Below are 24,266 nucleotides of genomic sequence, written 5' to 3'. Positions count from 1 at the left end.
GAATGATTCAATGTTTACTTTTATGAATGATTCTTCTTTTATTAAGCATCCAAGTAGTATCATTTTCTAACATCAATAAAAATGATATTCTTTAAATTGCTGTAGTGGGAATATTTCACTTTACTTTTGTCAAATGAGATGGTATTTGTTTACTGCTTACAAAAAAAGGTCATCCCTAAAGGAATGATATAATTCTAGTAATTACCATCCCAGTCTCCTTTCCTTTTCTTTGTGAGGGAAGAATGATATTGAAGACCATGGGCAATTTTTGCTATCTTCTCTTTCTAGTCCTGAATTATATAGTAGCAAGTGTTTCTATTATAAGTTGAGGGCATTCACCTACTTCTCCTTCAGGGCCCTTCATAGCTAGGGAAAGAAAAAATAAAAAAGATGAGGACAAAAAGAGAAAGAATGTGACTGATGGGTATGTGAAAGAGGCATATAAGAATGTAAGATAAAGAAGGAGGAGAAAATATAAGGAGATTTGGAAACAGATGGCAATAAGGATTCTGGTGTGGAAAGAAGGCTACTCTGTGACTTAAAAAACACCTTTCCTACTTTCTAATTTATATATTATGAGAAGATATTTCTAAGAGCCAATCAGATCATAATTATCATGGTTAAAGAACATCCAAATCTTAACATATTCCTTCTTTGCCTTAATGGGATTCATCATTTTTCTTTGCTAAGTGGTATCATTATTCTTCACTCTAATAAAAATCACATGAATATTCTTTTGTATATGTGATGACAAATGTAAGACAAATCACAATATATGCATACGTTATCAGAATCTGTTCTCAGATCAGCTCAGCTTAATTTGCTTTTCTAGATTACTCTTTGTCAAATCATTTTATTGCTTGTTAATGACCATGAACTGAATCCAAAAGGATATGTGTCTTCCAAAACGGATGTGTGATAATACAGTTGATCTGTGACAATAGATTCTGGGTTCCCATTCCCACAAAACATAATGGGAAGGCAAAATGTGGTCTGTTGCCATTTATCCTTTGTCTAAAAGACAATAGAAGATAATAATGAAGTGAAAACAAAACTCTCAACCTTTTTCTTTTGTTGCTGAATATTTTCAAATGTTTCAACTATTTCTAGTTTTGCTTTCATGTCATTTTGCTTGAGAAGGAATAGTACACCTTGTTATTCAAGGGTCAAATTCATCACTACTCATTATAAGGAAGGCAGGGCATCCAGTTCAATTTCTCTCTCTTTCTGCGCTTTCCTCACTGGGTGTTCCCACCCAGGCTAGGTGATAGATTTGCAGAAACTGCCTTCTTCCTAGTCAGTGGGTAGCCTTTGCAAGTTCCCTCTATATCACCACTTCTCAAGCAGCCACATGTTGCTAGAATTTTGCTGTAATAGTAAAAATGTCTCAGCTGGACTCACATAAATGGAAAAAGGTTCATTTTTGATGAATGTTTCCCCCTGTTTCATAGAGACAACTAGAACTTAGAAGGCTTTTTCTGAATAGGGATTTTTTAAAAAATAAAAATGTCTCAGCTGGATCCACATAAATTTGATAGGTTTATGTCTGATGAATGTTTCCCTTTGTTTTTAGGAGAACAAGAACTTAGAAGGATTTTTCTTAAACAGGGATTTGTGGTGATCTGGGTTTGTCTTGGTTCTGCTACTAGAGCATTCACTATGTGACACTGGAAAAATTCCTTAATCTCTCAATATGTTTCCTCACCTGATAAAAATGAGGAAATTAGACCAGATAACTTTATAGTACTTTCAAGCTCTTGCATTCATTGTAGGGCTTTCTTTCTCTCTCTCTTCCTCTCTTTTCCTCTCCCTCTTCCTCTCCCTCTTCTTCCCTTTCTTCCTCCTCTCTCTTCCTCTTTCTCTCTTCCTTTAAGCTCTTCAATTGTTTATATTGAACATTTGAGTATTTCTGTGATTTTGTGTATTGTTTATCATGTGCTGTTTGACTCTCAGTTTTCTCTTTTTTAGTGAGAAAGTAATCTTCTTGTATGTTTTGTAAATATTGAAGGAATTTTTCTTAAGAAATTTTACAAAAACATTGTAATCCTTCTTAGAGTTCCAAAAGTGTACAGTATGATGCTGATTTACTTGTGTTTTCCTTCTCGTTGAGATTGTTGTTGCCAATGTATTTTTGTTTGAGTTTTGCTTTCTTAACTCCCCATCATTTAATAAATGCCTTCCAGTATTTCTCAGTATTCTTTATATTTTTTTCTTCTTATTTCTTATATGTTATAGATGGTTATGATTTGCAAAAGCTACATCGGTAGTGAGCATCAGAGGTAGAATTTGAATTATGATTTTCTGACTTTAAAAACAGTGCTCTTATTATATTTTAGAATATTTTAAAATATTCCATTATATTTATATACTACAGTATATGTTAATATACTCACATATATGTACATATAAATATACATATGTGGGGACATACATATTAAGTATATACATATATGCACATATAATATGTACACATAAATATAACTCTAGTCATTTGACAAATTATATATTCTCTTTTTCTCTCCTTCTCTCTCTTCTCTCTCTCTCTCTTTCTCCTATTGTTAAAAATGTTACTAGAAATATTTTGGGGCAGAAAGGATTTTCCCCATTCATGTTAATAGCATCTTACATTTTAGTTGCTTTTAAAAACAGTTATTTTATTTTTAATTTATGAAATAAAGCAAGCATTTCTATAGCATTATAGTTTTAAAAAGATGATTGCATATAAAACTGTAAGTCTATTATATACAATTTGTTATTCCTTTTAACTGTATAATAAAATTATCACATAAAATCTTTTCCTTTTTTGTTTTACTCCCCCTACCACTCCATGCTTGATATGGCTCTTCCTGGATATGTGACACATACAAATTAGACACAAATATGTACACACACACATGCAAAAGCATTCTCTATACACTTCTATTTACCAGTTCTTTCTCTGGATGCAGATAGCATCTTCCTTCATATGTCATTTGTAGTTAATTTGGATATTTATATAGTCAGAATGACTTATTTGCTCAAAATTGTTCTTAAAACAATATTGTTGTTATTCTATACAACATTTTCTTGGTTCTACTCATTTCACTCCGAGTCTTTTATTATAAAATGTAAGCTTCTACAAGGAAAGTCCTTTGGTTTTGGTCTTTGAATTCCCTGCACGTATGAATGTGCCCTTCAGGTATTAAGCTATGAACAAGTAAATACTCATTGAACTGGGATGGATTCCAAGAATCATTTCAATATTTGAGGAATGTCCTTAATCAACAATCTATGTAATAAGTAAAGCAAGAAATATTTATTGAGTGCCTACTATAAGTAAGATTTTTTTTAAACCAGGACAGTGATCACTAAACAGAATTTTAAGAATTATAGGTCCATTGTTCTTCCCTTCTTTTCTTTATTCCTTTCTTTTTTCCTTTCATACTCCATTCCCTTCCTTTCTTTGTCTGCACATAGTAATTACTAAATACAAGAACCTTTTTTCCTTTTTAGCAAGTATTTATTAAATATCTACTGTATGCACACACAATATTTTACTCAGAGCTATGGGATTTATATAGAAACAGAAAACTTTAGTTCTAATTTCCAGGGGCACAGAGGCAAGAGATATCAACCAACCTTGCAAGGACAGCTTTGTCAGCCAGGTGGGAGAGCGCTTATGTAGTATTTTGGAATATTGCTGACACAATTAACCATTTCTTCCCCTACCCTCACCATTTTATCTTATAGACTAATATTTTATTGGTGTTGCTCCTTTGCTTCAGAATAAATTAGATCCTAATTAGAGAGAAATATTTGAAGAACTAACTCCTTTCCCCAGGTGGGGCAAATGACATTGGTAATCCAGCATTAGAATTGCTTGGTCCTTCTTCTGTTCCACAATGATGCTTTGAGATTATATCCCATATATACTCTGGCCTAGCTTGGGATCCATTCATTTATTTCCCCTAAGTTATTGATGACTTAATAACCCAGTTATGAAAGGCCATCAATAAATGAGTGGAAATAAATGAGTTAGCCTATTGTGCGCTCTGTTTGTGCCATGGGGGTTGATGATAAATGTGCCCAGAGAAGAAACCCTCTGTGGTCACTCTGAAACAGGGAAGGTATCTGATGGAGACAGCACAGATCTCAGACCTCTGGGAGAGTCCAGATGGTCAGTGGCCAGCAGGAAACATCAATCTGTTCACATTCTGTTTTTCTGCAGTGGCGCTTCCCAACACCCCCAAGGACAATAGATATGAGTAGTCATCAGAAGTATTTGGAGAGAGGGATTTTTCTTCATTACAAATAATGGTCTTTTAGATTTGGGTCATGAGATGTTATGCCTTTATACCAGAAAAAAATCCATATATTTCCCTGTATAACATGTTTCTGTTTAGTCAGATAGTGCAGTGGATAAAATAATAATAGTTATAATTATTATGATTCTTACAACAACTTTGGGAGGTGGCTGCTAATTATTATCGCCAAGAGGGGTGAAGTAACTTGCCTTAGGTCATACATTCTAAAGCTAGACTTGAACTCCCGTTTTCCTGACTCTAGGATCAGCATTTTATCCATTGTACCACCTAACAGTGTTCCTGTTAGGTATCTGGAATCGGGAAGACTTGACTTCAAATTCTGCCTCAGATAGTTCTAGCGGTGTGATTTTGAGACTTCTGTGTTTTCTAATCTGCAAAATGGGTATAATAATAGCTTTTACCTTTTAGAGTTGTTGTGAAGATAAAATGAGATAGTTATAAAGTATTTTGCAAACCTTTATTCCCTTTTGGCTCTACTCTTACGCCTCTATTTGGGACTTTCTCTACAAAGCCACAGAGGCTTCCTCATCCTGGAATTTCACTCCACCTCTGGACTTTTCATACTACAAAGTAACCAGCCTTTTCCTCTGATTCTGATTCCCATCCTACTAGAGCCTCTACTTTAAAGAGCCTTCATTTCTCTTTAAACTCCATTTTTTACTTCCTCTATCATGACCTCTAAGAATACTTTCTTTTTCTCTATCCTTTTGAGCTTTCTTTGATATGTTATCTTCTATTAGAATATAAACTCCCTGAGGGCAAAGATTGTCTTATTTTTGTATATTTTCAGAGTTTAGCACTGTTCCTAGGAATCAATCAATAAATTTTTATTCACATCTATTAAGTGCTGTGCTAAATACTGAGGGTACCAAAAGGTGCTTACAATTTAATTTAGGAGACTGCATTCAGACAAATATATGCAAAACAAGCTATATATAGGATAAATAGGAAATAATTAACAAAAGGAAGGCACTAAAATTACAAGAGCTTGGAGAAGCCTTCCAGTAGAAGATTGGGACTTACAGGAAGTCAGGGAGATCAGTATTTGGAATGGAAAAGGGAGAGAAAATCAGACATGGGGGACAGTGAAAGAAAGTGGCAGGAGATGAGAGATGGAGTATCATGGTTGTGGAACAGCCATGTGGTCAGTGTTACATTTAGTGAGTAAGGTATGAAGAAAACTGACATGGTAAGAAGAGATCAAATTAGGAAGAATTCTGAATACCAAATGGAGTATTTGGTATATGTTCCTAGAGGCAAAAGGTAACCCTTGGAGTTCATTAAGTGGGTGACATGACCAGACCTATACATAGTAAGTGCTTAATAAATGCTTGCTGAAGGCAATTCCAATAGACTTTGCATCTAAAGAGAGAACTATGAAGACTGTGGGTCAAAACTTAGTATTTTCACTTTTTGTTGTTTGCTTGTTTTTTTCCCTTTTCTCTTGCAAGGGTAAAATTTGGAAACTATCTTTGCATGTATTAAAAAAATAAAATACTATTAAAAATAAATTCTTGCTGACTTGACTTGATCTTAAAGCTCTAAATAAATGTATTTTACTGGACTAAAAGTAGTCAGAAAGAGAAGGGAAAGGAAAGGAAGGAAATAAACATTTTTAAAAGAACCTACTATGTGCCAAGCATTGTATTAAGTGCTTTACAATATTATCTCATTTGATCTGAAGCCAGATAGGAGCAAGAAAGTGGAAGATTTAACAGTCAGAGGACCTGTGTTCGAATTTTGCCTCTGCCACTAACCACCTGTGTGAATTTAGGCAAGTTATCTACTTTTTTGGTTTCAAGTTTTGTATGGACTTTCAAGCATTCTGGTTCTGGAACTCCTCCCCCTGCTCTCTCTCCATCTCCACCATCCCATCCTCAAGAAAATGAAATTGGAAGGAAACTGGAGTTCAGATTGCTACTTCTGAAAAACAAAATCTTTGATGGTTGAAGAAGCTCTGGTCTGAGTACCTCAAACATCTTAGGTTATGGGAAAATGAGAAGACATTGGGAGGAGTTGATATCCTTAGCTGTTTGTTTAACAAGCCAGGGGCTAGGGCATGACATAAAGCAGCAGGGAGTATGGACTATTGCTTCTTTTTTCTTTGATGTGTTATCCTCCCAGATTGAGAATGATAGGAAAATCAGACTGTGCTATTTGCCTTAGCTTATAGGATCCTTGAGAAAAGATCAGTTTTGGACAGAGAGCTGTGAAAACCAGATGCCCAAATGAGATGGAGAATGTTTATTGCATTAATTTATGGAAAAAAGAGAGATGTACATAGCTTCTTTGTTTAACATTCAAATATGAGGCTTTTGCTAACTCTGCTCCTGGATAACCAAATAGTATTTCCACTCATTTCAGTGGGTGTTGATGGGATTAAATATCTAATGGGCTTTCCCATTAAATTTCCCATTAAATTTTAGTAAACACTCAGGGTGAGTGTCTTTGGAAATTTTGCACATTTGTTGAAATGAATTCAATATTTGGTCTGTATTTTTGTCGTTGTACTTGTTCAGTTATTTCAGTTAATGTCAGATTCTTTGTGACCCTATTGGGGGTTTTCTTAGCCAATATAATGGAGATAGTTGCCATTTCCTTCTCCAGCTTATTTTACATGTGAGAAAACTGAGGCAAACATGGTTAAGTGACTTGACCAGGGTCCTATAGCTACTAAAGGTCTGAGGCCAGATTTGAACTCAAAAAAGATTAGTCTTTCTCACTCTAGCCCCTGCATTCTAACCATATGTTTAGAGAATACCTTCAAATTTCATTGACTTATTTTTCCTGATTAAAAAGAGTTGGAATTTGTGGAAAAGAATAAGAGCTTAAGAAGGGTTATTAAAATCCAGATTCAAATCCCATCCTCAACATTAACTTGTTGCATGACCATTAACCAATTTTTCAACCTTTTTGAGCCTCGGTCTCCTCCACTGTAAAGTAATAATATTTTTAGAATCAACCTCTCATGATTGTGTGGGACTCCAATGAGATAATATCTATAAAGTGCTTCACAAACCTTATAAATGTCAGGTTATGAATTTCACTTGTTATTGCCATTGCCCTTTAAAAGAAAGCATTGCCTGCAAGGGGCACACAGGGTTGGTTTTTTTCCCCCTTATTATCCTTTACAATAGCAAATTGTTAACCTTTGGCTTCAAAACAGAAAGCTCTTTAAGCAAATATCATCTTTGACACAACCATTCAGGCTTAAAAAGGTTACTGAGAAGGTCCACTCAAAGAGTGGATGATACAGACAAAGCTATGGTAGATTGGGGAAGAGTTCTAGGAAAGATGACCTTTGTACCCTAAACATAGGTTGTTCTGTAGGTCACTCTCCAAGTCTGACTGTATCAGACAATGATGCACCAACTGTAGCTGATGCGCCTTTATCCTAGGCAAGGACATTCAGGGATAATGGGGAAAGGTACTCTTTAAGCCATGGGTCCCCAATGGGAAAGGGGAGAGCACAAACTGGAACACAAGGGGATAAGGGGAGTGGAAAAGTGTTTTTGTAAATATTTTCCTTGAGGATTTGTGCTTTTTCTTGCCTCCCTCCCATCCCCCTTCTCAAAGCTGGTATCTAGGGGAGAGGAAGAGTGTGTTTGAAAGTGTCGGGATCCAGTACCACACTCAACTATGCAGTTCAATGCTAGGAAGCATCTGGAGCAAGCTCTGATGGGCTCTATTATTTCTATGTTGCCCAAGAACAGAGGCTGTCTCCTCCTTAAGGAGATGGCATGCCGTGGCAGGTCTCTGGTTTACATAGCCTGGGAATCTGTTTCTCAGATGTTATATTGAAGAGCTTGCTTGTGTGTGCTCATACCATAAATTTCAAAAGATTAGAGATATCCTCTGATTATCTCAAACTTCTCCTGAATGACCTGATAGGACTCCATCTTGCACTGATTTGCCCAGGATCTTTTTGAGCCGACATATTTTTAGGCTGTAAAAAGCTTCAGCATAATGAAATCTACCTCATTATTTGTTGTATAAAACAAGCTCATTAGGGGACAGGAAGCCGGTCTTTGTATCTTTGTATTTTCCCTAATTCTTAGAATAGCACCTATACCCAGTAGGTGCATAATATATGATGACTGAAAGGATGAATGAAAGTAGTTGGGTCTCTTGTTTTAAAATTGCTTCCCTTGGGGTTCATGTATCCCCCATCTTTTACAGCAATACAGAATGAAAGCTTTTTGAATGTAGGGAGAAAACAAGGCAGAGAAGGTGATGGGGGGCTGCTCTTATGGAACCAATTTTGACTTAGTAATTAATTGGATGTTTGGGGTGAATGAAAAAAAGCACTCAATTTCCATGTCATTGAAATGTTGATGGTAATTCCAAGGTTAGAAGACAAAGCCAATTGCAAATGTGGTAGTACCATGGACAGAAACAGAAATTAGTGGGAGATGTGTTTGAGATGGCAGAGTGTATATTCTGTTTCTCCTTCAGATTTCCTTGCTTCTGCTAAGGGCATTATTGGTATTTTAATTATAAAGATTCACAGCCATAGAGTTTTCTATGAGTACACCTCACATATAATTTATGTACCAAGATTTGTCCACTCTACTTCCACATCTTTTGTATCTGTTCTTTTTTCTCTATATAAATAAACACCGTTTTAGTTCAGTCCTTCATCTCTTTTCTGGGTTATTGATACAACATCCTAATTATTCTTCTTGTTTCTAATCTCTCCCTCCATATAATTGCCAAATAACCTCACTAAGGCTGAAATATAACCATGTCACACTCTGTCCCCAAACCCTCAGTGGCTCTCTTTTATCTCAGGGATAATATACAAATTAACTAGTCTAGCATTTGTAGCTCTTAATATGTGACTCCAACCTACCTTTCCAGTCTTATCTCATTCCACTTTACTAACTAGAGTTTAGGCAAAGCAGACTAACTCTTACCTGAACTCTATTCTCTCTTCTCTTTACATGTGTAAACCAACCTTTATGCCTTGAGTACTGACTTTCATTTCCCAATTCATTTCTGCCTCACAGAATACTTTTGTTCTTAATTCAGATGCCTCTATGAAGCCCTTTCCACTCTAGCTTATTAATATTCTCTCTTTTCTGAATTTTCCTTGTACTATACTTGCATTCAGATTGTATTTCTTCTACTAAAATGTAAACTCCTTGAGGACCGGGATATTTCATTTTTGTTTTTGTATTTTCAGCGTCTAGCCCAGTGCCTTGGATGTAACAGCACTTAATACATTGTCAGTTAAATTCAACGATCAGATATTGTTTTCTTAACCAAGTGTTCACTTCCTAAATCTGTCTGTCTCTCTCTTCTGAAGCTCCTCTCTTCAATCTGCCATAGTGATGCAAATGCTCTTAGTGCTCCAAACATCTTTACTTTCTTGGCTAGGACTTCAAAACTCTCATTGATGCTTTATAGATTCCTTCTGGCAGTGCCATTTATTTCCATGTGAATCAGCAGAAATGGGCAGGTGTCATCAGACTTGACAAGCTTCAGGAGGTTTTCTTTCATCTTCCAGAAACATCTGCTGGAAAACTTCTGTTCACTGCTAAATTCCTAGACTAATAGTAGTATATTAAAAAACATCCCACCAGACTAATAGGAAACATAGTGAATTGTAGTGAAGAGGTTTCTGGACTTGAAATCAGTAAAGAATTGGTTTTGAATCTAGGAACTGCCATTTACTAGTTATTTGGCCTCAGATGAGAACTTTAACCATTTTTAGCCTCAGTTTTTTGATTAGTAAGATGGGGTTATTAATGTGCATTCTACCTATTTGACAAAATTGTTTTGAGAAAATTGCTTTGCAAATCTCAAAGTACTATATAAATGAGTTAAAATCATTATCATGTTGATGCTATGAATGGACCTAGATTTTAGCAAGACCAGTCACTATTTTCTTATGGACAAGATGGAAAAGTCACTGGGTAATATATAGGTAGACTGACTCAAAATCTGATTGACTGATCCAATCCAAAGGGTAATGATTAATGAATCAATATCAGCTTGGAGAGAAGTGCTAAAAGGTTCTGTCATTAACCCCTTTCTTTTCAACATTTTTATCAATGATTTGGATTGAAGAGGGCATGTGTATCACATTTTTATAGAACAAAAAGTTGAAAGGGAAAATTAACATATTGAAATTGATTGGGATACCCAAAGAGCTCAGTATGCCAAAAAATGACTTGAAGCTACTGAAAGTAAACTAAATAGGAAAAATGTAAAATGCTGCATTTGGGTTCAAAGAATAAACTGCCCAAGTACACACTGGAGGAAGAATATCTAGAGAGCAAATCATGTGAAAAAATCCTAAGGTTTATAGGGGGCTAGAAGCTCAATAAATGCAAATGGTATAATGTGGCAATCAGAAGGAGCAACGGCAAAATCAGGAATCAAATTGCCTTTCTGGAAGCATAGGTTTCAGACTGAGGAGTGACTTGTTCAAATTGAATAGTGAGTAGCAAAGCTGGAATTTGAACCCAGAACCAGTCCCTTCCAATTCTGCATTTGTGATTTTATGATTCTATGAAAATCTTTTCCTCATCAGGTGAAAAGGATTTTGTCTGACTGGATTTTAAATATGGTGTAGCATTTCAACAACAATACTGTATGAGGATCAATTCTGCTGGAAGTGGCTATCTTTGGCAATGAGAGGATCCAATTCGGTTCCAATTGATCAGTGATGAACAGAACCAGCTACACCCAGTGAAAGAACACTGGGAAACGAATGAGGACTGCTTGCATTTTTGTTTTTCTTCTCAGGTTATTTTTTACCTTTCTAAATCTGATTTTTCTTGGGCAACAAGAGAACTGTATAAATATGTACACATATATATTGTATTTAAGGTATACTTTAACATGTTTAATATGTATGGGACTGCCTGCCATCTAGGGGAGGGAAGGAGGGGAAAATTTGGAACAAAAGTGTTTGCAAGGGTCAATGTTGAAAAATTACCCATGCATATGTTCTGTCAATAAAAAGCTATAATAAAAAAAATAAAATATGGTATAGCATGAATTGTGTAGTCCACTGATTCTCACCTATTCCCTCATAGGGAAAAATGAAAATTTATAACTCCAAGACTGTAAGCATATTAAAGTTATATATTTTAGAAAGGAATCTAGATGGTTAATACTTTTCTTTGGAGAACTCTATTTGCAGTTGTGACACATATGAAATATGTAAGGTTAATTCAATTCACACTCAAAAAGTGTAAGAGTACTAAAGAAGATATGAATTATTATAATGTTACTACCTTGTCACTGTTACAGGGTCAGACTTTTCAGGGGTTATCATCCTTTCCTTATACATAGCTAGTTGAAATTACTTTTATCCTGAAATGCTGTTATATGTGTTTGCTCCTTATTTTGAGAGTGTGAAAGACCAGCAATAGGTACACTTGTTTTAAAATAACTGGTATGCTTTTGTAGCTGAAAACTGTATACTTTAAAAGAAACTAAATAGGCAAGATAAAAATGATAATTTGTGGTTACACAGCACTTTAACATTTCTGAATAATTTTCCTCATACTGACTCCAAGAGGTAACTATTAGGACCATTTCTTTCTCTACTCTATAAATGAGGAAAATAAGGATTAGTGAAATTTAGGGACATGCCCAATATTAGGAAGGAATTGAGCTGGGGTTTGAATATAGGTCTTGTCTGACTTCAGTTACCGAGTTCTTTCTCCTGGGCAACATCCCTTCTTGTAGGGTGCATATCACTTTTCTGTTGACAGCATAACAGGATTTATATTTATTTTGCATCCAATAGAGTATAAACTGAAAAAAAAATTCAACCCCGTGAAAATAAGGCTTCTCATTCCCATGACAGAGCAATGACTGTTGATAACCACCAAGGAGCTTGGCTGGACTGAAAGGAGGGCAGATGTAACATGTTTTTCAAGAATGATTCAGAAAGCACCATAAAATTCTAAGTAGAATGACTGGCAGATGCAAGAACACTCTGTTTTGTTATTTCCATCCAGACCCTACTCTTTCCTGTGCTTGACACTTAAGATAAGAGCTATTTCAAGCTGTGGAGAAAACCTATTACTGAAATGTGAATACTATAGTATTCAAATGGTACGACCATATTCAGCTAAAGGACTTCCAGAGCTCTTAGATTTCAGTGTTTATCTCTCCTTCCCTATGATCCTTCTCAGACAAGCAAACAAAAATATTTCTCAAGCAACGGCAGGTTGATCCAAGGGCATTTTGTATGAGATGAGCATCTTTAGGAATGGGAAGAGTTATTGAATGGGGAACAACAAAAAGTATTTTTCATCTCCATTGAGGACAGGGCAAGGCAAAGTGGATCTAAATTGCAATAGGAAGAATAAGTCTAAAGCTAAGGGAACTCTAGCTCTTGGATAAAGGCTTCTAGAACGTGAAAATGACCAGTGATAAGATTGCCTTTAGCCCAGTGAGACTGGGTTAGGCTGCAGCTAGAGCACTGGGGCCATAAAATGATGCATTTTGAAAGCCTTTGCAGAAAGAAAATTAACATGATAAAAGAAAGCATTGGCCCTCTGCCATATTGTTTTTCTGAATACTCCATGTGGACCTCTATGACCTGTGACCCACTACTTCTGAATTTGGACCTTGGATTTCTGCACTTCTCTGGTTAGAATCTGGAATTGGGTGGCTACTTATTTAATAGATTTCTCTGACTCTGATGTTGTTTTCTGGTCATCTCTGGATCTATCTTTCCTTAGACATGTTGGCTTTATTATTCTATAGGGTGAAATTGATCCTTATTAATCACAAATAATACCTCAGTACCTTAGAGGTACTTGCCCCTTCCAGATCTTTGCATAGATCAGTGGGATACAACAGAATCAAACATTTTCTTCCGTGGATTTTTTTTTAAAAAGTAGATCTCTGAAATTATAGAATTTACATAGAATCCTATCTGAAGTATTAAATTTGTCTGCATATGCATGTCTCTTCAACCTCAATGCCTACTTGATAAACTCCAGTACCCCCTATTATTTTCCAGGATCATATATGAAATTCTGTTTGTTTTTTTAAAGCCCTGGATCCTCCCTTTCCTTTCTTCTTACATTTTCCTCACCTGTGACCCAGCAACATTATTCTTGTTCTTCCTCATCCACAACACTGCACCTCCTGATTGTTGCCTTTTTCACTGGCTGTCCTTTATTCCTGGAATGCTCTTTCTCATCTCTCTCTCCTGGAATTCTTCATGACTCAGTTTTTCTCCCACCTTTTCTGTTTTTCCCCACTTCTAGTGCCTTCTCTCTGAAATTACATCTCATTTATACTGTCCATATCTTGTATGTACATAGTTGTTCACATGCATGTTGTCTTTCCCCATTAGAATGTGAGCTCTTGAGAGTGGCAATTGCTTTTTGCCTTAGTTTCTATCTGTCTATCTATATCTATATCTCTATCTATCTATCTATCTATCTTCCATCAACTCCAACACTAAATAGGAAAACAACTTCCTTTAGTAGCACTAAAATTTATTTTCATGGAGCGCAGGGGATACTGTTATAACAAAAAAATCAAGAAAACAACAGGAATATTATTTTCATAATAGAATATGCTCCCCTTGCAATTTCTTAAGCAATGTCTCCTCTTCAGATGTATTTAAGTGTATATATATTTCCTTCATTTCTTATAAAATCTGTAATCTTTTTACATGCTAATTTTTAATCACCGAGTTAGGAATCACTAATGCAAATTTCCCAATAACAGCCTTGCTGTTGATGCCAAATTCAGACTTAAGTTTGAATAAGAGATTTCCCCTTGTTTACTTGAGGGAAACACACTTTGTTCAGAAATGGTTTCTCAACTGGACTTCCAGGTCATTGCAGATAATGGCCACTTATTTCAGTCTGGCACAGTCCCCAAAGGCAGTCTCCTTCTGCCTTCCTCTTGTTTCAATAACTCTGCTCTAGAAATACATACTTGAGAAGAATCAGTAGCAATCTCAGTTTGGCCTCTCACAGAGCAATTGAAAAAAAAAAACACCACAAAAATTATGTTTCTAGCCATCCAGGCAATAAGTATTTGGAAGCTCCATGGATCCTGTAAATATCCACTCTGCTCAGTAGTGGAGGCAACTCTTTGCTAAAGACTTTGGGCTTTACTAGGGCGCACATTTTATAGAACTGGAGTATTCCCTTTTGTCATTACAAATATAAGCACTGGAAACTTTGACTTGCCTGCTGTGAAGAGTCTGCCTTCAGATCTTCATCTGGATCAACACCAACTCTATTAAAGGAAACAACAAAAGTAGTAAATGACTTGCTGCAGACCAGATCGTCGTGTGGTCAGATTATTCAATCCAAACAAGGTAGGAAATGGGGAAAAGATTTGACAGAATATCATTAATATCTCTCCCAGAATCAAAGGAATTTAAAACAGATTTTTTTTTTGTTAAAGTGAAGACACTTTACAGCTGGGTCTTAGAACAGCTGCTGAAACATCATAGAAACAGCTGTTCCTTCCTTGTTCCTCTTTTCTTCATTCACCCCCTTTCCTGAAGCCATATAGAGTAACCTGGAGTGGACAGGTACTTAGCAACCTGGGACATAAAGATTAGGGAACAGACTTGCAGACCAAATGGCTAGCTGCCTCCTGACAAAATTGCCCGGAGTGGATAAGGCCCATGGCTTGAGCACAGAATCAATAGCTTCACAGTAAAGGAAGTCTCCGTACAGCTGTTCAATTAGTCCTCTCCTGCTCTCTGGAGAGATCTATAATTTGATTGTCTTTCCTTATCACTTTAATTCTCACTTAGGTTACATGTCTGTGAACTTTGTTGTTCAGTCATGTGTGACTGACCTCTTTTGGGGTTTCCTTGGCAAGATACTGGAACAGTTTGCTTTTTTTTTATTTCAGCTCATTTTACAGATAAGGAAACTGAGACAAACAGGATTAAGTAGCTTGGCCAGGGTCTGAGGTTGGATTTGAACTCAGTCATCTTCCTGGCTCCAAGCCCTGTTTCCTATCTACTGTATTATTCACCTACCCCATGTGACCTTTACAATTTTTAAGTTTCCACCAGCAACTTCAGATCCTTTTCATTTTAAACAGCTATGCCCTGTTTATCTCAATGTTCATTTAGGAATAGAGGTACAGAGAAAAAAAACCTGTCCTTGTAGGGCAGGGATTTTTAATTAAAAATCTGTGGATATCAGGGGGATCCATGAATTTGGACAGGACAAAATTACATTTTTATCTCTGCTAATCTTTGATTTCTTTTGTGTCTCTACTTATTTTTATCTTAGGCATTTGGCAACGTTATTCTACAAACAGGTCCATAAGCTTTATTAGACTGCCAGAGAGATTCATGGTACAAAAAGCAAACAAAAATGAAGAGGCAAAACCAAACCAAAATAATAATAACCCCCCAAACCCTTGCATTACTGGAATGCCAGCTCTCTGGCTAAGGACTCTTGTCCACGTTTTGTTTTTGATTCCCAGCACCTGAAACAAAGGCTTTCTTGCTGTTCCTCACACATGAAAATCTATCTCTTGTCTCCTTGCTTTTGTACATGCTGTCCCCCATGTCTAGAATACACTCTTTCTTCATTTTCATTTCTTAGAATTCTCAGTTTCTTTCAAAAATCAGTTTGAATATCACCTACTCTACATGAGGGCTTCTTAGTCTTTTTTAGCTTTTCCACTTGCTTCCTTTTCACCCAAGAAATTTTTATGTGATCTTGGGTATATGAGTATATAAAATAAGTATACAAATCAAATCTTTACTGATAATAATTCACAATTTTTTGACTCCACATTCAATTATATGGACTCCATGGGGGGGTTGTGACCCACAGTTTAAAAAGGTTTGATCTAGATCATAAAATCTTCCCAAAGCTCCTCCTCCCTCCATTTAAGTTGTCTGCATTTTGTATACCTTCATATTAGTACATGTTGCTTTCCTGAGAGAATGTAAGCTCTTTGAGAGCAGACTACTATTTCATTGTTGCCTTTGCATTCTTCTACATAGTATAGTGCCTGACACTTAATAGGTGTTTGATAAGTGCTTATTGAAATAGCTAATTAATAGGCCATTAATAAATCTGCATTGACTTGAATTCATTTGAATGTTACTCATTTTCTATTCCAGTGAAAACACCAATTTTGTTTAAATGTGCAAGTAATAAACAGCAATGGATAGCCATCCTTCCTTTTCCACACTGAGTGACATGAAAATTATGTATAAAAAATACTAAATATATATATTTCATAACCATTTAAATCAAAGATAAAGCTCACCAGCCCTGCTTGTATACCTGGTCAATGGAATAGTTTTCCTGTCCTCCTAGAAGTTTGCCAGAAGGGATCCATTCAACAAATTTACCCCTTCAAACACCGTTAAAAAATATCAACCCCTTTTTGGAAAAATCTTCCCAACATGGATCACACATGAAAAATACCCTTCTTCAACAAGTGATACTTGTTGAAGTATCACTTATTATAATTTAACCTTTTCTTGATGACTCAAGGACATCATTAGGAACATTTTTTGGTGATGTGATTCTGCCCTTAATTGTGGGGAAAAGGGAGAGGATATTTTTGATTTTAGGAACTCATCAAATCTTCCTCAGTTGCCTTATTTCCCAAAACTCAGAGGTATTTCTGGGTTTTCAATCAATCAACAATCTTTACTAATTTTAGCTAAGATACATTTGGAACACTAATAAGTAATCATTTCAATATTACAACAAAAAGTGAATTATTAAAAAAACATTAAAAGACAAAGTAAATGTTTTTACAGGCTAAACCCAGAAGAGGAAAATGGAGAGTTTAATATGTCCTAGCTTTATATCTTCAAAAATTTTGATAAATGTCTCTGTCTCTATATGTCTCTTTCTCTGAATCTCTCTGTTTATGTTTTTCTCTATTAAAACATGATCCTATAGCCAACTCAACAAGGGAACAATATGAATGGTTACTTATTTTGAACTGTACTCAAATAGAAATGGGAGTTGTATATAATCACCTCTAAAAGTGCATTTTGACTTAGAAAATTACATATTAACATTATATATATTCTGCTCTATTTTTATTTATTTTGTAAAATATTTCTCAATTACATTTTAATTTGATTTGGGCCATATTTGACAACTCTACTTTGGATAACCAGAAAAAACTTCACAAGATCTAGCCTACTGATTTATGGGGAGCAAAACTCTCCATTCCTTGTGTTCAATTTCATTAATAGTTGGCATTTACAAAACATCTTAAGGTTTGATAAGTTATTTATTCTACGATTTCACTTGAGCCTCACTATGATCTTGTGAGTAAGTTGACTCAGCCAATATTGAGGAAAGGTCTCTGATATCATAGGACTTTGGTTCAGATTCCACTTTGGATACTTCCTCCCTGTGTGAACTTGGGCAAATCTCTTATCCTCTTGGATGGTGGTTTCCTAATCTATAAAATGAAGACTTTGGAACAGATGATCTCTGGCGTAGAAAAATCCATCATTCGATTAAAAAATTTTTAAAATAGATTTATAGGGTTTTCTTTTAATAGATTAAGATTATATAGATTAAGAAATTGACTCTGAGACAAGTTAAGAGACTTTCCCAATGTAAGGAAGCTCATGGAGATTTGAAATCAATTTGTCCTGGCTTTAGGTCCAGCTCGTTATTCACTATTCTAATTATTACTCAGCTTCTCACTAAGCATTTAAATTAATACTCATTATGATGGCTCAAATGGATACCCCTAGGAAGTACTGGTTAGTAGGGCAGATCATGTAGTTATTTTAAAATGAAGAGGCTTCTTCCAAGCCCTCTTTTTCTTAGTGTTTCTGACCTGTTCTCAGAGGAGGGACATTCGTGGAATTCTAAGTTCCCTTAGCTTCAGGCTTTCTGGAATTGATTAGGTATGGGGCCACCACAATGAATTAGTGCAGGCTGGACTCAAGCATGGCTGAACACCATGTGGGCTGGGAAGGACAAGCAGTAAATTTGATTCTAGGCTTTGTACTTTCCGACTCCCATTCCACTTTAGGATTGTTATGGATTTCAGTCTCCAGAAAATTGAGGATAACAAAACTTGCTCTGTGCATGAACCTAAGGTTTTAGATTTTTAGGGATGACTCAAGATGAGCTTAATTTCACCCTGGAGAGCTGAAGCTGTCATCCCTTTTGGTTATAGAAGCTGTCATCTTTCTTCCTGCCTCAATTATTCCAGATGGAAGGTAGTAGAATTTAAGGACTGAATTATATTATCCAGTCTTGCAGAGGACTAGATCAAAACTATCCCTGTTCAGTGAATACTTCCTTATTCCTCAGGGAGAGATGATACCATCTTTTTTTTTTTATATATACCTATTTCAGAACCAAGTAATTCACAACACTGATATTTTGTTCTTTATCTCACTTTTGTAATAAGAAAAAAATATCATCCACATCTATATGCATTATTCAGTTGTTTTTCAATGGAGTCTCTTTATATGACCCCATGTGGATTTTTCTTGGAGTGATTTTCCATTTTCTCATTTTACAGATGAGGAAACTGAGACAAATAGGATTAAGTGAATTGACCAGGGTCATACAGCTACTAAGGGTTTGAGAGCAGATTTTTTGACATAATATTCCCTTTTGTATGTGTCTGGGTTTTGTTGCTGTTGTTCAGTTGTTTTTCTATTATGTACGAGTTTGTAACCACATTTGGAATTTTCTTGACAAAGAAAATGGAGTAATTTGCCATATCCTTCTCCAGTTCATTTATACATGCTATTCTATATTGTTATATAATTATGTTATATATGACAAATTCTATTAAAATATATAATGTATACTAGTTATGGCAGAAGCTAGGCATTGACCCACACTTAACACCGTATACCAAGATAAGGTCAAAATGGGTTCATGATCTAGGCATAAAGAACGAGATCATAAATAAATTGGAAGAGCATAGGCTAGTTTACCTCTCAGACCTGTGGAAGAGGAAGGAATTTATGACCAAAGAAGAACTAGAGATCACTATTGACTACAAAATTGAAAATTTTGATTATATCAAATTGAAAAGTTTTTGTACAAACAAAACTAATGCAGGCAAGATTAAAAGGGAAACAATAAACTGGGAAAACATTTTTACAAAGGTTCTGATAAAGGACTCATTTCCAAAATATATATAGAGAATTGACTCTAATTTATAAGAAATCAAGCCATTCTCCAATTGATAAATGGTCAAAGCATATGAACAGACAATTTTCAGATGATGAAATTAAAACTATTACTACTCATATGAAAGAGTGTTCCAAATCACTATTGATCAGAGAAATGCAAATTAAGACAACTCTGAGATACCACTATACGCCTGTCAGATTGGCCAGAATGACAGGGAAAGATAATGCAGGATGTTGGAGGGGATGTGGGAAAACAGGGACAATGATACATTGTTGGTGGAATTGTGAATACATCCAGCCATTCTGGAGAGCAATTTGGAACTATGCCCAAAAAGTTATCAAACTGTGCATACCCTTTGATCCAGCAATGTCTCTACTGGGCTTATACCCCAAAGAGGTACTAAAAAAGGGAAAGGGACCTGTATGTGCCAAAATGTTTGTGGCAGCCCTGTTTGTAGTGGTCAGAAGCTGGAAAATGAATGGATGCCCATCAATTGGAGAATGGTTGAGTAAATTGTGGTATGTGAATGTTATGGAATATTATTGTTCTGTAAGAAATGACCAGCAGGACGAATACAGAGAGGATTGGTGACACCTACATGAACTGATGCTGAGCGAAATGAGCAGAACCAGGAAATCATTATATATCTCAACAACGATACTGTATGAGGATGTATTCTGATGGAAGTAGATTTCTTCAACAAAGACAAGACCTAACTTAGTTTCAATTGATCAAAGATGGACAGAAGCAGCTACACCCAAAGAAAGAACACTAGGAAATGAATGTAAACTGCTTGCATTTTTGTTCTTCTTCCCAGGTTATTTATACCTTCTAAATACAATTCTCCCTGAACAACAAGAAAACTGTTCAGTTCTACACACATATATTGTAGCCAAGATCTACTGTAATCTATTTAACATGTATAGGACTGTTTGCCATCTTGGGGAGAGGGTGGAGGGAGGAAGGGGAAAAATTGGAACAGAAGTGAGTGCAAGGGATAATGTTGTAAAAAATTACCCTGGCATGGGTTCTATCAATAAAAAGTTATTTTAAAAAAATACTATATTTACAAAGCTTTTAGCACAATTAAAAAAAAATAATAATGTATACTAGTTGTATGACAATATATGCATTAGAATATATTCTAATTATATTATAATATGATATTAATAATTGTATAATACATAATATAATAATTACATGACATAATTATATTATTACATAATCCATATTCTCATTATTTATTATTTGTCCCATCCTCAAATATGTAAATATTGATTTTCACATAGTATCTCCCTTTCTTTTTGTTTTTCACTTGTGTCTGACTTTGTTTATGTTAATCTTTCTTACAGTTTTCTTTCAGTATATCTCCATGTCTTCCCTTATTCCTTCTTAAACAGAGCCTTTTTAATTAGAATTCTTCATATTTCTTGTCTCTTACAGGGCAATCATTCCATTATTATCATACATCATAATTTGTTCAGTCAGTCCTCAATTGATGAATGCCTTATTTTCCCCTCAGGATTTTTGTTTGCTTGTTTTGCTATTACAAAGAATACTGCTAGGTCTATTTTTGTAGAGGTAGGTACTCTTTTCAAATTAATAACCTCTTAGGGGTGTTATCCAAGGAGCGCTTGGGATAGTTTATCTTAACCCCTTGCTTCTTTCGGGTTTCCTTATAATGCTTGCTAGTAAAAGCTTTAAAGAGGAGCCTTAGGCTATTTGGGGAAAGCATAACTTGTTATAGATTTATTTCTTTTCCAAGAGCCTGATCTGAACATCTGAAAATTAGATTAGAGAGAGGAACAAGAATTGTAGCAAGAAGGGAGCAGTAGGCATCAGTCAACTAAGTTTTGGGGCTTGTGGATGAAAGATAAGAACAACATTCTAAGTTGAAGTATAGACCTATGGTTCTGCAATATCAATTATTGATTGTACTGTGTTGCAATCTAGGGCTAAGTAAATGTGTATAGCTGGCAGCCCTATACACATAAGCCACAAATTGCATGCCTTTTTAAAAGGTTTTTAGGTCATACCCTTTATTTTTAATCTACTTGCTGTTAGGCTGTTCACTGTGCCTTCTAGTGATTCTTAGTGTACATGCATCTAGCAACTGCCCTCTGTCTTCTAATTTGTCATTTTTTGATACGCTATAGTCAAGATGCTAAATAACATAGCTTATTAGAAAAAACCTCAGGAGTTCTCTATGAGTAAAATGCAAGAGCTTTAGAGCTAAGCTTTATGATATATTATGGCTGTGGAGGACCCTTTGGTGCATCCTTTCAACCACTTAGTTATGCTCTGAATGGCTGATGTTGCCAGTTGCATGATATTCAAGTGAGAGGCTGTTATCCTTGGACCTAAGCCTCTTGGAAGTCATATATGTTTTTTCTTTCCTTACTCTCTCCATTCTTCCATTTCTCTCTCCCTCTCTTCTTTCCTCGCTTCCTTCCTCCCTCCCTCCTTTCCTTCCTTCCTTCCTTCCTTCCTTCCTTCCTTCCTTCCTTCCTTCCTTCCTTCCTTCCTTCCTTCCTTCCTTCCTTCCTCCCTCTCTTCCTTTCTCCCTCCCTTCCTCTTTTCCTCCCTCCCTCTCTTCCTTCCTTCCTTCCTTCCTTCCTTCCTTCCTTCCTCCCTCCCTCCCTCCTTCCCTCTCTCCTTTCCTCCCCTCCTTCCCTTCTTCTCGTCTTCCCTATCTCTCCCTCCCTCCCTTCCTTCCTTCCTTCCTTCCTTCCTTCCTTCCTTCCTTCCTTCCTTCCTTCCTTCCTTCCTTCCTGTCTACCCAATTATCCCTGATTATTATTATCCTCTTTGCTGGATCATCATTTTTCCCTTTGCCTATTTCTTTCTACACCTGAGAAGCCTTTATTGAACCCATCAGTTTTCATGGGTTGAGTTATCATTTTCATGCATGCAGATAACAACCAGCCCTAATCTTTCTCTTTTGATTTTAATCTTTCGTTATCAGTTGCTGGACATCTCAAACTTAACAAGTCCAAAATAAAATCCATTATATTTATCCCCTATGTTATCCTTCTTCTAAACTTCTCTCAGTTCTATTGACGATGCCATATTTGCAATCCCCCAGCTTAGCAAACTTGGAGTTTTCTTTGATTTCTTTCCTCCCTTACGCTAATGTCCAATCAATTATCTTATCAATGTTACCACCTCTCTCTTCTATACCTTTCTTTCCATTCTCCCTGACCCTGTTCAGACCCTCATTATCTCTTATATAGATCCTTAAAATAGTCCTCTTAACTGATATCCCTACGTAAGGGTCAATGTGCTAAATGCTAAAGAAAACTATTTTTCTTTGGAATTTTGGAGTCAGAATATCCTATCTCTGTCATTCATTAATTGAGGACCCGAGTCCCTCTTGAAACTTCTGTGTAATGCTTGGCCTAAAAACTAAGAACTGGAATTGAACCTATGATTTTATTGTGGAGGGAATGCTCTCTACTAATGCAAGTTATGGTCTCAGTGATGTCTTTGAGAGTTGTCTGGACAGATGAGGGTTTAAGCAAGTAGTCAAGGGTGACACAGCCTCTTTGTGTCAGAGGTGATAACTTGAACCAGATTTCTGATCTTATCTATCACGCCAAAATAACTTCACTGATTTGTGCATGTTTTGTATACATTAAGTTGTGTTTATATTATATCCACACAATAGAACATATGGTCCTTGAGGGCAGAAAGAGTTTTGATTTTTTTTTTTTTGCACCTTCAGTACCTTCCATGGTATGTGGCACATTGTAAACATTGAATAAATACAGAATAGGCTTGAATTTCTATCTGCTATGTATTGCAAAGGGGATTCAAATAAGGAATAAAAACAATGACCATTTCCTTTTAGTCTTTTCATCCCCTGATCCTTGTACATAGTAGTGCTCAACAGATCCTTATAAATCTTAACTGAATGTTTGGTTTGTTAGTGGGACAAATTCTTAACACCAATTTTAGAATCTTTTTTTTCCCCAACATTACAGATGTCAATCTTCTCAGGATAGTTGAAGTACAAAGCTTCCTGGAGATGGCTAGCTAGGCTAGAACATTTCTTGCCATTTTTTCCTAGTCTCATTTTTCCAAAATTCTCTGATTCTCCATCATGTTCTGTTCTTAAAACATAATATTCTCACAGTGTTATTTGCCTATCACAGCAGGTTGTATTTGAAATTGGTTAATTACTTCCAATGTAGTCTGAGGTCAGATCAGGCACAGACAACAAGTGAACGTGATGAAAAAATGCATATTTATCAAATGTGTAATGCTTGTTTGCTTAATTTACTGAATTTTTTTGGATATAACATATTTGATGAGTAGAAGCTAACAACCTACTCAAAAGCAGGTAAGTAGAATATACTTTTCATGTATAATTTAAATTAAAAAACATTTTATTAATTTAATTTTGGGGAACAGTTTAATTAAAAGAAGGATTAGGGTTGAGAGCAAAGACAATTGTTTTTGCATGATTCTTACGATGAAGCAGGAAGAATGAAACTTTCTTTATTCATCATCACACACCAAACCACTTTTTCCCCCCCAAGAAGCTAATTTCTTGTTTTTTCATGAGTGAACTCATTTTCTGAAGCCTTATGGCAAAAAGAGCTCTGTATTCTCCAAGGCCACATTGATGGAGAGTTATCTCTGCTAGGTTCTCTAAACTTGGAAAAAGTCCAAATATGGTCCATGTGATGACTGGATTAGCTAGAGGGGTGAAATGTATTACCAGAACACTGCTTACCTTGCTAACAGTTTATTTCTTGTTTATTTTTTGGGGCACAATAACTATGAAACAATGAGTGAAAGCTGAAGAGTGGCAGATTTGAATTTGATGGGAGGGAAAATTGCCTAG

At 35.8% G+C, this 24,266-nt stretch overlaps 1 protein-coding gene across 2 annotated transcripts in view; it reads right to left on the bottom strand.

The window, feature by feature from the left end:
- Nucleotides 1–24,266, bottom strand: part of SLC9A9 (solute carrier family 9 member A9) — a 709,438-nt gene that overhangs the window by 160,722 nt on the left and 524,450 nt on the right. For both annotated transcript variants that reach the window (XM_031957809.1, XM_031957810.1), the window contains exon 13: nt 14,486–14,534. In XM_031957809.1, coding sequence (XP_031813669.1) covers nt 14,486–14,534 — 49 coding nt within the window. The remainder of the gene's footprint in view (nt 1–14,485; nt 14,535–24,266) is intronic.

Source organism: Sarcophilus harrisii, chromosome 3 (genome assembly GCF_902635505.1).
Source record: "Sarcophilus harrisii chromosome 3, mSarHar1.11, whole genome shotgun sequence".
NCBI lineage: Eukaryota > Metazoa > Chordata > Mammalia > Dasyuromorphia > Dasyuridae > Sarcophilus > Sarcophilus harrisii.
The sequence above is the reverse complement of the archived record's forward strand: the minus strand, read 5'-3'. Positions and strand labels throughout refer to the sequence as shown.